Here is a 13,369-nt window from a genome sequence, read left to right on the forward strand (position 1 = left end):
AGAGAAAACTGACTAACACAGACACTATGAGACTGGTTCTCCCCAACCCGGGGCTGGATGACAGGATTCCCTCGCATCAGGAGTTGGAGAGGATGGAGAAGGAAGAGGCTGGGGATAGACCCAAGTGGGACAACAAAGCCCAGTACATGCTCACCTGTGTGGGCTTCTGTGTGGGGCTGGGGAATGTCTGGCGTTTCCCCTACCTGTGCCAAAGCCATGGAGGAGGTAAGAACCACTAAGGATACATATTTAACAATGAAGGTTTTTAGTACTTTGGAATAAGAGATAAATATACAAATCATAAAGTTTGGGCAAATGTAGTATATTGGAAGATTACATTAGACATTGCAACCATATACAGTACTATATACTTATATTTATGTTTATATCTGGATATATATATTTATATATGGTTTCACACTATTTTTATAGGTGTATATAACTACGGTGGTAAATGTGTTTACATTTATAAATCAACAATTTTAAATAACTTATTCAGATCCACTCAAATCCTCTATGGCATTATAAGGGCAACTAGGCTGTATATCAAAATACAATTTTACAATATGAGAAGTACATCTCCAAGCCTGGAGAAGCAACGAGAGTGCCTTAATAATACCACACTATAAAATCCCAAAGTGTAATTGTGTGTTCAATATTACCACTTTAGGTCATTAAGGTTAAACATTAACGCTCGTATATGTGAATTGTATCGTTTGACCAGGGTGCAAAGTTCCCTGACGTTTATATACAAGGTTTTTGGTGACACAATATCGCACCTCTACTCAGACTATTTTTCCACAGTGATGAATTGTGTACTCGAAATACTATGAGTTCCATGTGTTGTCTGTGTATGACCAAAAGGGGTCAGCAGAATGACTAATTCCATCAGAATTAGACAGATTGATTAGATGTGGATCTTTTTTAACAGTTTTGTATGAGTTAGTAGTCTGACAGGAAAGTAGTGATTACTATCAAGTAATAAAATATTAAATGATATAAAGACACAAACAAACTTTGTGGCCAAATAGCTAAATAGTGGTTCACAAACATTTCAAATCGGCAGCTCACACTATCCCCTTTTCATTTTTTTTTAAAGGATTTTGATTGTTTGCAACTGAGGACTGTGAATGGTAAACGCGGTTAGCAATCTAGGACCATTATATTAAGTAAGTAAATATGTAGGCCCTGTATTGACCTCCCGAGGGTTTACCTCACCTCATAAACATAAACATGGTCATGGGTGGGCCCACTTTCAATGTAAAAGTTCCCTACGTAGCATTTGGGAATGAAGAACTTAGTTATGGCACATTAATTTACTTACAGCAAATCCTTCAGATTAATGATATACAAGTCAAGATCAAGCCTGTTCTTATTAGCCAGATTCAGATTCCCAAACCACACTACCATACAAAATGTCAGCATTGACTCAATAAAAGTCCTATAAAAAAGCGTAATCATTTTGGTGCACACCTTAAAAACAGTTTTTCTCAGGAAATACAGACGTTGTTGTACCTTTTTAGAAATTGCATCTGTGTTGGTCTGAAAGCACAGTCTGTTATCAAACACAGTACCTAGATATCTATAATTCTCAACCAAAATAAATCTCAATCCCCTCAATAATTGTGAATTGGGGAGAGGGCACCGACCTCTTAAAGTCGATAATCATATTCTCGGTCTTTGACAAATTCAGTTCAAGGTGAAACTCCTTACACCATGACACAAAGTCATTGACAACCACCCCATGATCCATATCCCCTCCCTTCAGCAAGCTGAGTATGACTGTGTCATCTGCAAACTTTATGCTTAGCTACTATTTGTGTAGAAAATATAAAGGAGAGGAGAGAGTACACAACCCTGGGGTGAGCCAGTGGATGAATGGAGCTTGTTTGAAAGGACCCCATTAACTCTCACACACTGTGATCTTTCTGTCATAGTCATAAAATGTAAGATCCATCGAATAATATTAATATCAAGATTGACGTTAGAAATAAGTTTCTTTATTAATAAGTGTGGTTGAATAGTGTTAAAAGCATAAGAAAAATCAATGAACAGAAGTCTGGCATGAGTTAGCGGGCCACAAGGTGGCCACCACCTACCACATGTAGGTTTGTTTTCGAATGTGGCTGGGACAGCTTTTTTTAATACCTTCATAAAAAGTAGGTGGGACAGATTTAACATTTTCAAGAAGTTACGTAAGCCCCTGGTGGCCTCTCTAAGTGATAACTTATTAAGACAAGCTTGGTCAAAACTCCTCCCAGTCCCCCCCCCCCCCCCTCCTTCCACACACACACACACAAACATATACTCACATGCACCCTTTCGGTATTTATCCTGGCCTTCCTCAGATTCCTTTATCAGCTGTTTGGTAGTTGTCCTATTACACAGAGAAACCCTCTGTACTAGAGTGGACTTTCATCTTGAACTGTTTCCTTTTCCCCAAACATGTGTTGACTGATAAGAACACTGTTGTGGGAAGAAAACACCCAATACTTAACAGGTTGATAAGAAGCTATTTTAGGAACAATACTTAGATTCCTATCTACATTGTTCCTCTGCTGATTAACATTTGTTCCTCTGCTGATTAACATTTAATGTACTTTTTTTGCAATTGAAGTTGGAAACGTTTGCTATGAGCTGTTTCAAAAGTATTTGATAAATATGTACTGTTATTATATCAAAAGAGGCAACATTACATGACATCCAAATCCCTATATGCATCATCATACAGCACTCATTTTAGTTGACATAGTGCTTCAGAAACATGTACAGTAGCAACAGTAAATCACTAACTCTTAAGAACAGGGACATAAGTTATCAATTGCACTGAAGGTGGTTTACAAATTTCAAGTACTGTAGTCATGGAAACACAACTGAGTTATCTGTAATAGGTGTGAGCAAACACTACAGTACCTCTCATAGGAACTTCCTATTGTTCATCCCAATCCTATCCTATTATCAGGAGCGTTCATGATCCCGTTCCTGATCCTGGTGGTTCTGGAGGGAATACCTCTGCTGTACCTAGAGTTTGCTATTGGACAGCGCCTCAGGAAGGGCAGTGTGGGGGTCTGGACGGCAATTAACCCTTATCTGGGTGGCGTTGGTGAGACCATGGCTGCCAATCTAAACACACAGTACCATTACCAGACCATTACCTACTGATTTATATTGTTCTACTGGGCACCAAGAAATAACTGTGTGTGGATCTTATATTGTTCCTTTCAGGTATTGCCTCTATGCTGGTCTCCTTCTTGGTGGGCATGTACTACAACACCATCATTGCCTGGGTGATGTGGTACTTCTTCAACTCTTTTCAGAGCCCTTTGCCTTGGAGCCAATGCCCCGTCAATGCCAACCTATCGGGCAAGTATTGATTTCTCTCTGAAAACATCCCCTATAGAAATCAATTTCATCTGCTGACAGTGTATTCACACTCTATCAGCTAATCCCAGCATTAGATCAAAAATTCAACCCGCTTACATTCCGGTTGTCTTCCCCTGCAGACGTGGTGTCCGAGTGCAAGCGAAGTTCCCCAGTGGACTACTTCTGGTACAGGGAGACGCTGAACTCGTCCACAGCCATAGACGAGTCTGGAGGACTGCAGTGGTGGATGGTTCTGTGCCTGGTCTGCGCATGGACTCTGCTGTACGTCTGCTGCATCAGGGGGATTGAGACAACAGGCAAGGTGGGATACCTTGTTTGCAAGGCAGTCAGTGAGCCTGCTCAGTTTTTTTTCCTTCTGAAAACCAAGGTCGTATTTTAAAGGATTAGAAATGTTTGCTTTTTCCTCAAGGCTGTGTATATCACCTCCACGTTGCCCTACGTGGTCCTCACCATCTTCCTGATCAGAGGGCTGACTCTCAAAGGCTCCGTGAATGGAATCAAGTTTCTTTTCACCCCGGATGTAAGTGTTTGACTCAAATTCTTGTTCCTATGTACAGAATTACTACAATGCATTTTGATGACCAAGGCCGTCTTGCAAACAAGTCTAGCATTGGTATTCTTGTCCATAGCTGGATGAACTGATCAACCCATCTACATGGCTGGATGCAGGAGCCCAGGTCTTCTATTCCTTCTCCTTGGCCTTTGGAGGACTTATCTCCTTTTCCAGCTACAACTCTGTACAGTATGTATCGACAGGGTGCACAAAAAGGATCATTTTCACAGACCGAGCATCTTGTCTGGAGGATGACGTCAAGACAATGAATTTCTTATCGATAGTTTTACTAAAAGTAAATGGTAAATGGACTGCATTTCCATAGTGCGTTTTCTGTCTTAGCTGCACTCAAAGCGCTTCACAATTTACCTCTCATTCACCCATTCATACTCACACTCACCCATTCATACTCACACTTACCGACGGCGGTGGAGCTGCCATGCAAGGCGCCGGCGTGCCCATCGGGAGAAACTTGGTGTTCAGAATCTTGCTCAAGGATACTTCGGCACATGGCCTAAGAGGAGTCGGGGATCGAACCGCCAACCTTGCGATTAACAGACGACCCTCTCTACCCCCTGACCCACAGCCGCCCCAAAAGTGTTGAGCTGTTGTTCTCTTCTTCGATTTCTCCAGCAACAACTGTGAGCAGGATGCCGTCATCATCGCCATTATAAATGGCTTCACCTCCGTGTACGCTGCCACTGTCATCTACTCCATCATCGGCTTCAGGGCCACCGAGAGATTTGACGAATGTCTTGAAGGGTGCGTGTTCTCCACTAACTTATAGTTTGCAGCTTTCACCAAGGAAAAGCAGGTCTCATTTTGGTTTAAATCAATGATAATGTATGTTGTATTTTTCATATTTTTCTTTCCCTAGAAACATCCTGGCACTGATGAATGCTTTAAATCTACCTGAGGGCAACATTACAGATGTTAACTATGAGGACATGCTACAAAGCTTTAACAGCACTTTCCCAGAGACTATTCAGGGTCTGAATCTTAAGACCTGTGATCTGAATACCTTCCTCAGTGATGTATGTTTTTCAACTCTATATTAACAGCCACCATTTAGTTTCCTTAAAAATGATAACAGTATCCTCAAAAACAGAGGGCACATGTTTTTGACATGTTTTTAACATCCTAAATTATTCTGATTTTGATGAATTTATGTTTTCTGCAGGGTGTTGAAGGAACAGGTTTGGCCTTCATCGTGTTCACAGAGGCCATCACCAAGATGCCCGTGTCTCCTCTGTGGTCTGTTCTCTTCTTCATCATGCTCTTCTGCCTGGGGCTGTCCACCATGTTTGGCAGTATAGAAGGGACGGTTGTTCCACTGCAAGATCTCAACATCTTCCCCAAGCGCTGGCCCAAAGAGGCACTCACTGGTAACTAAATCAACAGTTACTTTCATTGCAGGTATTTTAGTGATGAGAGTACAAAACAATCTCACGCATGTTCTAATGTGTTTTTTTCTTCCAGGTATTGTTTGCCTGGTTTCTTTTACCATTGCTCTCATATTTGCCCAGCAATCTGGAAACTACTGGCTCGCTCTGTTTGACAGCTTCGCTGGCTCTATCCCTCTCCTGGTCATTGCCTTCTGTGAGATGATGGCTGTAGCTTATATCTATGGCATTGACAGGTTGGTGATATGGGTTATTGGAGATGTAGCCCATTTGTGGGATCTCTCCCCTTTGGATAAAAGGGTCTACTAAATGAGTCAATGTCAATTTTAAACCAAGGATTGATTGTCAACAATATGTAAAACTTGTAATCATTCACAGGTTTAATGATGACATCAAGTTCATGATTGGGCACAAACCCAACATCTTCTGGCAGGTCACTTGGAGGGTGATCAGTCCTCTTATCGTCTTTGTCATATTTGTGTTCTACTTTGTCACTAAAGTCAACTCCACGCTCACCTACATTGCTTGGGATCCTAACTCGGTATGTATAAAGGAAAAAATTAATTCTACTGGACCACCTTGAAGATTAACTGCCATTGATCTAGCTAATCCTTGTTGTCCATATTTTTGGTGTTTTATGACTCTAGGTGAACTTCCCTCTGTTGGAGACATTGCAGTATCCTGGTTGGATCTACGTCATTATCTTTCTCCTGGCTGGAATTCCAAGTCTGGTGGTCCCTGGTGTGGCAATATACAAACTTATTCAAAAATGCTGCTGCAAGAAGGACATATATACAACCAAAGTTGACACCATATCTGCAGCAGTGGACATGCAGGACAAAAGGGCATAGGAAATGACGGCAACACCATTAAACAAGATTAAACCGTTTCGAGCTAGTAGTGCATAGATGATAAGTCTTGTCTTGTGATGTGGCTATGGCTATGGCACGTTTAACTAACATGCTTGACTTTGTTCCTAAAATGTGGAATATCAATTACAAAACGTGTACAATCTTGTTAATTCTGGCAAAATGTCAATTCTGGCACAATGTCAATACTTTTACACTAGATCACACTACATTATCTAATTGTTTTTCCCTCTGTAAGAAGTATACCAACCAAACATATTAAAGGATTGACTGAGAAGAGGAAGTCAATCAGGGATGTACGGACCATATAGAAAACATACGGCAGACTCTTCGCCTTTTCATGATCTCAAGAGCATTTTGTGATATAAAAAATGTGTAAATTTGCTGAACATCTTTTATACTATATATATATGGCTATATAATAACTAGGGGTGTAACAATACACTCAGCTCACGATTCAATACGTATCACGATACTGGGTGTACAATACAATACGTATCACAATATTTTGAACAACATTTTAAATTATACTGAAATTTACTTTACAGATTTATTTCCAAAACATTAAACATTTAAAAATATTCTTTATTGAACATACAATTTAGTTAACTCCGTTCAAGCGATTTCTGTGAATGCAATAAATGCACGCATGACGCAGGTGCAGATAAGGGTCGCGTGCTGGTAGCTCAACCAATAGGATCAAACGGACGTCACATTGTAAAAATATTGCCATAACTCTGCGATACATATTGTAAAAATGTTGTATTGCGATATAATGTTCCACGATATATTGTTACACCCCTAATAAGAACACATGTATGTTTGCAATACTGTTATGTAACTTTCATGCATGAGGACTGTAAGTTAATAAAACATACCAAGTAAGTACATAAACAAAATCAGTGTTCGGTTAATAATTGCATTAGGAGGGAACACTGATAAGATTTATAGCCAGAGGGCTGCTACAGTCCAACATGACAGTGCATGTTTGGTAGCAGAGCTCCTCACAAGCACTTTGACAATCTGACACACCAAGTACTGTGTCTCTGTCTAAAGTCAAGTCCAGTCAAGTGGCATGTATTGTCATTTCAATCATAAAGTTGTTTGTCTCACTTTTCAAGGTTATAATCACTTTCCAAATGACAACTGTATGAAATTAAATGTGATGGTTAGTGCATAGAATATTGTTCTCATGAGTTGGTAATGTCTGCCAGGGTTAATGTTAAGAGTTGGGAACTAATGTGTCACTGTGCTGGTAAATCACAATGCCATAGCTTAACAGTTGGTGGTGATTTAAGCTTGCTTAAGATCCTGGTAGAATTATCCTAACCCTACAGACTCAATGCCTTTGAAACATTCCCAGGACAGTATGCTGACGGACAATTTCCCAACACGTGCTGTCAATGATTTCAAGGAGATATCAATTCATGAATTGCATTACGTGTACTTTTAAGAGACATGACAAATTCATTCATTCCCACCATGTCTCTAAAGGAATGGAACACATGATATATCAACTATTATCAAGATGGCTGCACCTTTTGTTGGTGTAAAACTGCTGATAAAACATAATGCCTGACAGCCTTGGATGGGGTTACAGATAAGTCCAAGTTAAGGCGCAAAGGTCATCCGGCCTTTTAAATTATCCTTGAAAGGAACACCCCCCAAGGGAGTGAAGTATACAAGCAGAGCAAGACTCCCAGGGGAATCAGTCACATTGAGTGGGCAGAGAACAGCTGCTTGTTTCGTCTTTTAAGACTTGGATAAGATAGCAATCTTTGAAGTGCGAGTGAGAACTGAGGAGAGAAACCTGTTAGAGAATCAACTAGTTGTATCACACCTGGGGGAATATTGAGACACACAGCCAGACACTATGAGACTGAAGCTACCCAACCCGGGTCTGGATGACAGGATTCCCTCGCATCAGGAGTTGGAGAGGATGGAGAAGGAAGAGGCTGGGGATAGACCCAAGTGGGACAATAAGACCCAGTACATGCTCACCTGTGTGGGCTTCTGTGTGGGGCTGGGGAATGTCTGGCGTTTCCCCTACCTCTGCCAAAGCCATGGAGGAGGTAAGCTGGGGTTGGGGAGACAGGATGACTTTTAGATAGACCCAATGATCCACAATTAGTAAAAATCACAGCAGCAAAAAATGGTACTGTAATTTTTTTTAAGCTGACCAATCATTGTGTTCGGATTGAATGCAATGATTTGATGGGCTACTTGCCTGTTCTCAAGACAGTAGTCAAGTAACCTATTCAAGTGAGTGGCTTTGAAGGTAATGATGGGATATTTTGGATCGGATACTTTCAAATTCAAGTCAAAATGCTAGTTTAGCAAAAATGTGTCTCTCTCTCTCTGATATTATAAAAGACATATGCCTTACATTGTAGACAAATACAAAATAAAACATTTGTTCAGAATGTTGATTAAATGTCACTTGGGCTCTTACCCGGGTCAGATGGCTGAGCGGTTAGGGAATCGGGCTATTAATCAGGATTCCTGGTGGAGCAAAATTACGTTGTGTCCTTGGGCAAGGCACTACCCACTACTTGCCTCGGGAGAAATGTCCCTGTACATACTCTAAGTCACTCTGGATAAGAGTGTCTGCTAAATTACTAAATGTACTATCTTATTACCAGGAGCGTTCATGATCCCGTTCCTGATCCTGCTGGTTCTGGAGGGAATACCTCTGCTGCACCTGGAGTTTGCCATTGGCCAGCGCCTCAGAAAGGGCAGTGTGGGGGTCTGGAGTTCCATAAATCCATACTTAACTGGTGTTGGTGGGTTTGGAAATTTTCAATTTAAATAATTCTGATGGAGGCATAATATTCCTACATCTATTCTGTGTGCAACTCTTGAAAATGTTTTTATTTGAGACAGGTATTGCATCATTGCTGGTCTCCTTCTTGGTGGGCATGTACTACAACACCATCATGGCCTGGATCATGTGGTACCTGTTTAACTCCTTCCAGGATCCACTGCCATGGAGCCAGTGCCCCCTAAACGCCAACAAGACAGGTAATGTACATCATAAGAGGTCCTTAAAGCTAATACAAATTCTTGTAAATATTATAATATTTTCCCAACAACTAAACTCAAGACATATTATTTAGATGAAAGTGATCTGATCGTGTAGGCTTTATTGTGCTACTGAATGCAGCCCTTGCCTTACACTGCCTCTCTGTCGTCTCCTGAAGGTCTGGTGTCTGAGTGTGAGCGTAGCACCACGGTGGACTACTTCTGGTACAGGGAGACACTGAACACGTCCACAGCCATAGATGAGTCTGGAGGACTGCAGTGGTGGATGGTTCTAGCTCTGGTCTCTGCGTGGACTCTTCTTTATGTTTGCTGTATCAGGGGGATTGAGACCACAGGCAAGGTAAACACTTTGTGCTCTTCCTCTGGGGGGAAAACTGCAGTCAAATAAGGTGATCTTCTGCAATATCTTGAAAATAACCACTCTTTTCCTTCATCTTCTCCTGCAGGCTGTGTACATTACTTCCACTCTTCCCTATCTGGTCCTCACAATCTTCTTGATTAGAGGCTTGACTCTTAAGGGATCTACTAGTGGAATCATTTTTCTCTTCACGCCCGATGTAAGTGCATCCCATCCAAATGGTCCTTCAAAGCATTCACGCGTTTATGTTGATGAACACTAGCTAACTGATGCCTGTCCTGCAGGTGAATGAGTTGATGAATCCATCCACTTGGCTGGACGCAGGTGCCCAGGTGTTCTATTCCTTCTCGTTGGCTTTTGGAGGTCTCATCTCTTTCTCCAGCTACAACTCAATACAGTAAGATATTGCTCAAAATAGGCCCACAGAAACATTGCTCGTTACGAAGTTCAATCATCCCTAAATGTCTCAATTAAACTACTTCCTGTTTATACAGCAACAACTGTGAGCAAGATGCAATCATCATCTCTATCATCAATGGGGCAACATCAGTGTACTCAGCCACGGTGATCTACTCTATCATTGGCTTCCGGGCTACAGAGAAATATGATGACTGTATGGAGGGGTTGGTACCTTTTACTTTTTCGAGACACAAACAGACTTCAAATTTAACAGGCATGAAAATACGTGGATTGATATGACTAGATCAATAATTAGAAATGTAAAGTACACCAAGATATTTAAATTGTCCAAATACTCTTCCGTGGAAAATTGACACAATCTTTCTGGTCATGGACTGATCCCATGTTCTGTTCTCTTTATAGGAACATCCTGGCACTGACAAATGCATTTGACCTTGCTGAGAACAACATCACATTTGACAGCTATGATACATCCCTTGCTCTGCTCAATGCCACCTCACCTGCCATCATCCAAGGTCTGGGGTTGAGTATCTGCGACTTGCAAACGTTCCTCAGCCAGGTATGAAAGTCACGGTGTCATGACCAAACAGCATTTCTGTGTTTGGAGAACAGTTTAAGCTGATGTTGAATGTCTGGCCATGCAGGGTGTTGAAGGAACAGGTCTGGCCTTCATCGTGTTCACAGAGGCCATCACCAAGATGCCCGTGTCTCCTCTGTGGGCCATCCTCTTCTTCGTCATGCTCTTCTGCCTGGGGTTGTCCACCATGTTTGGGAACATTGAAGGAGTGGTGGTGCCACTTCAAGATCTCAATATTTTGCCCAAAACGTGGCCCAAAGAGATTTTTACAGGTTAGAAGAATATGTCTAAAAGTTGATAAATATTATTTATACTGCTGGACCATATAAATAATTGCAACCATTTTCTTTAAGAATTTAAGAAATACAATTGTGTCTTTTTAGGTCTGACATGTGCTGTCTCTTTTGCCGTGGGCCTCATATTCGCCCAGGGATCTGGCAACTATTGGCTGGCCCTGTTTGACAGCTTCGCTGGCTCTATCCCTCTCTTGGTCATTGCCTTCTGTGAGATGGTGTCTGTCATTTACATATATGGGGTGGACAGGTGAGTTACAGTCAGACCAAGGAGGTAACGATGGAAAAACACAATATCAACAGAGCAAGGGCCCTTTATCTGACCAATAAAAGCTAGAGTCCAGGTTTTTTGTCTGTCTTCTCAATGTTATCTCTGAAAGCAGGAAGTACAGCGCACACTGCTGACGCCGTCCGGTTCATTTGTTTTCACAGGTTTAACGAGGACATTGAGTTTATGATCGGGCACAAACCAAACCTCTTCTGGCAGGTCACCTGGAGGGTCATCAGTCCCCTGATCATGCTGGTCATCTTTATCTTCTACTTAGTCACTCAAATCTCCAAGACTCTGACTTACCTTGTATGGGACCAAGAGGCGGTAAGACACAAATTTCAAAGAGAAAGTTGAATGTTTTTTTCACTGTACAGCATGTTTTGAATTGTTAAACCAAATATGAAACAATCCATGAAGTGACATGTTTTTTACTCTAACCGCAAACTCAAGAAAGGAGAATAGAGTCGGTCTGTTTTGAATGCCATAACTCAGTTGAACATTTTTTTTCTCTTGTTTTTTACTTAGGCGGAATTTCCCACCCTGGTACCGCGGCCATTCCCTGACTGGATTTATGTCATTATCTTCATCCTGGCCGGTATACCCAGCCTGGCAATCCCAGGGGTGGCCCTCTTTAAGCTCATCCAGAACCGCTGCTGCAAGAAAAACAGCAACAACATAGAAAAAGTCAAATCCATCTCTGCAAATGTACCGATGGGCGACATGTAACTTTTTGCAGATTTATTTTGGCTGACGTTTCACAAAGGCATACAATAATTCATCTTAACATGAAGATGAGGACCTTTGGACAGATTAAAGTTTTGGTTTGTCAGTTTTCATCCCCAAAAACAAAACAAAAACTTTTGTGGTTTGAGGTTTGTTGCTGTCCAGACTTTTGTCAATTGGGCTGACTTCTGTCAATAAGGATACTGGCAGATCTGTGAAGATGTTTCTCTCCAGGATTATTCATCAAAGAAACTATACATTGGAAGTATTTGTGGTGGAATGTTTGCAGTAACTGTATGACAAAATAGTCAGGATGTTGTGTTAAACCAAATATGTATCAACACCAATGGAAAGTAACAAAGATCTTTCTGATCTTTCTATCAAAAGGCAGCCTTCTAGTCAACCTGCATTAGTATAGAGTGATACTAAATCCAAGACAGACATCGCATTTTATGCATTTTACAGGATAGTTCTAACATTTGTCAATCCAATCAGCACACACGTCTGTCACAAAGTCCTTCCTACGATCAATTAATTAATAGTTTGACTCCATCCTGACTTTACAGGATAAAGGTCACCCCAATGGTTTCTAACTAACTAATTGATCTATATGGTTCTCACAGTTCACAAATTGTACCCTTAGCAGAAAAATCATATTATCAACCCATGAACCCTTACAAGTCCCTTCCTATCTCAGCCTGAATTTAATTCATTCATTCAGTCAACTGTTTCACGAGCAACTGCTCAAACAGTCTCTGTTCATCTATCAGCTCTTTTAACCCTTGACTCAGCTGGATTATTCAAACCCTGACCTCCTGTAAGTTGCAACTGTTGGTCACAGGTCGTCTCTTATCAATAGACACAGAAGCCTCTCAGAACAAAACACTCTTACACCACATTCATTTTACATACAACGTTAAATTCAATATCAGTGGTCTTAGCATTTGGGCAAATACTCAAATTCCAAACTTAAAAATGTGTTTTTGTAAAGCAATATTTGTAAACAGAATGTAATTATGTAAAACTGTGAACTAAACAGTATGTTCTTGTGTGTAAATACCTTGTGAAATGAAGGTGATACAAAATGGTCAGACAAAGAATTTTCCTTTGTCCAACAGAATGACAAGATCAAGATCTGCAAGATAGCATGTCTTATGTTAAATATTCTAACATTCACACACATGCCCAAGTATTTACGTAATGTATTATTTTGTGTGGTTGAATAAATTATTTTTATTGGGAAACATGGTCATCATCACTGTTGCTTGCATATATGTCCCCTGTCATGAAGGCATTTGTAGTTTATTTGGCCATTCAAGATTCCTTGACGTGTTGCCAAGATAAACTATATTATTTGTATTGAGAGTGATGGCTACAGCATTGTTTCCCATTATATCACCTCCCATAGACCTTCTGTAAGCCATCAAATACATTATTACATTAATTAAGAGGTAATTATGACGTAGTGTGTGTGTG

At 40.8% G+C, this 13,369-nt stretch overlaps 2 protein-coding genes across 2 annotated transcripts; both read left to right on the forward strand.

Moving 5' to 3' along the window:
• On the forward strand, window positions 1–6,616 carry slc6a19a.2 (solute carrier family 6 member 19a, tandem duplicate 2). The gene is made up of 12 exons (XM_047019409.1): window positions 1–225; window positions 2,963–3,103; window positions 3,226–3,363; window positions 3,504–3,685; window positions 3,794–3,904; window positions 4,014–4,126; window positions 4,571–4,699; window positions 4,815–4,971; window positions 5,118–5,322; window positions 5,417–5,576; window positions 5,719–5,881; window positions 5,988–6,616. The coding sequence occupies exons 1-12, from the start codon at window positions 27–29 to the stop codon at window positions 6,189–6,191; spliced, it is 1,902 nt and encodes a 633-aa protein (XP_046875365.1). The 5' UTR covers window positions 1–26; the 3' UTR covers window positions 6,192–6,616.
• A 1,314-nt stretch (window positions 6,617–7,930) lies between these two features.
• Window positions 7,931–13,253, forward strand: LOC124467217 (sodium-dependent neutral amino acid transporter B(0)AT1-like). The gene is made up of 12 exons (XM_047019411.1): window positions 7,931–8,281; window positions 8,852–8,992; window positions 9,093–9,230; window positions 9,410–9,591; window positions 9,698–9,808; window positions 9,894–10,006; window positions 10,104–10,232; window positions 10,432–10,588; window positions 10,674–10,878; window positions 10,990–11,149; window positions 11,332–11,494; window positions 11,696–13,253. Exons 1-12 carry the CDS (start codon window positions 8,083–8,085, stop codon window positions 11,894–11,896), a joined length of 1,899 nt encoding a protein of 632 aa, XP_046875367.1. The 5' UTR covers window positions 7,931–8,082; the 3' UTR covers window positions 11,897–13,253.
• The last annotated feature ends 116 nt before the right edge of the window (window positions 13,254–13,369 follow it).

Source organism: Hypomesus transpacificus, chromosome 4 (assembly GCF_021917145.1).
Source record: "Hypomesus transpacificus isolate Combined female chromosome 4, fHypTra1, whole genome shotgun sequence".
NCBI classification, from domain to species: domain Eukaryota; kingdom Metazoa; phylum Chordata; class Actinopteri; order Osmeriformes; family Osmeridae; genus Hypomesus; species Hypomesus transpacificus.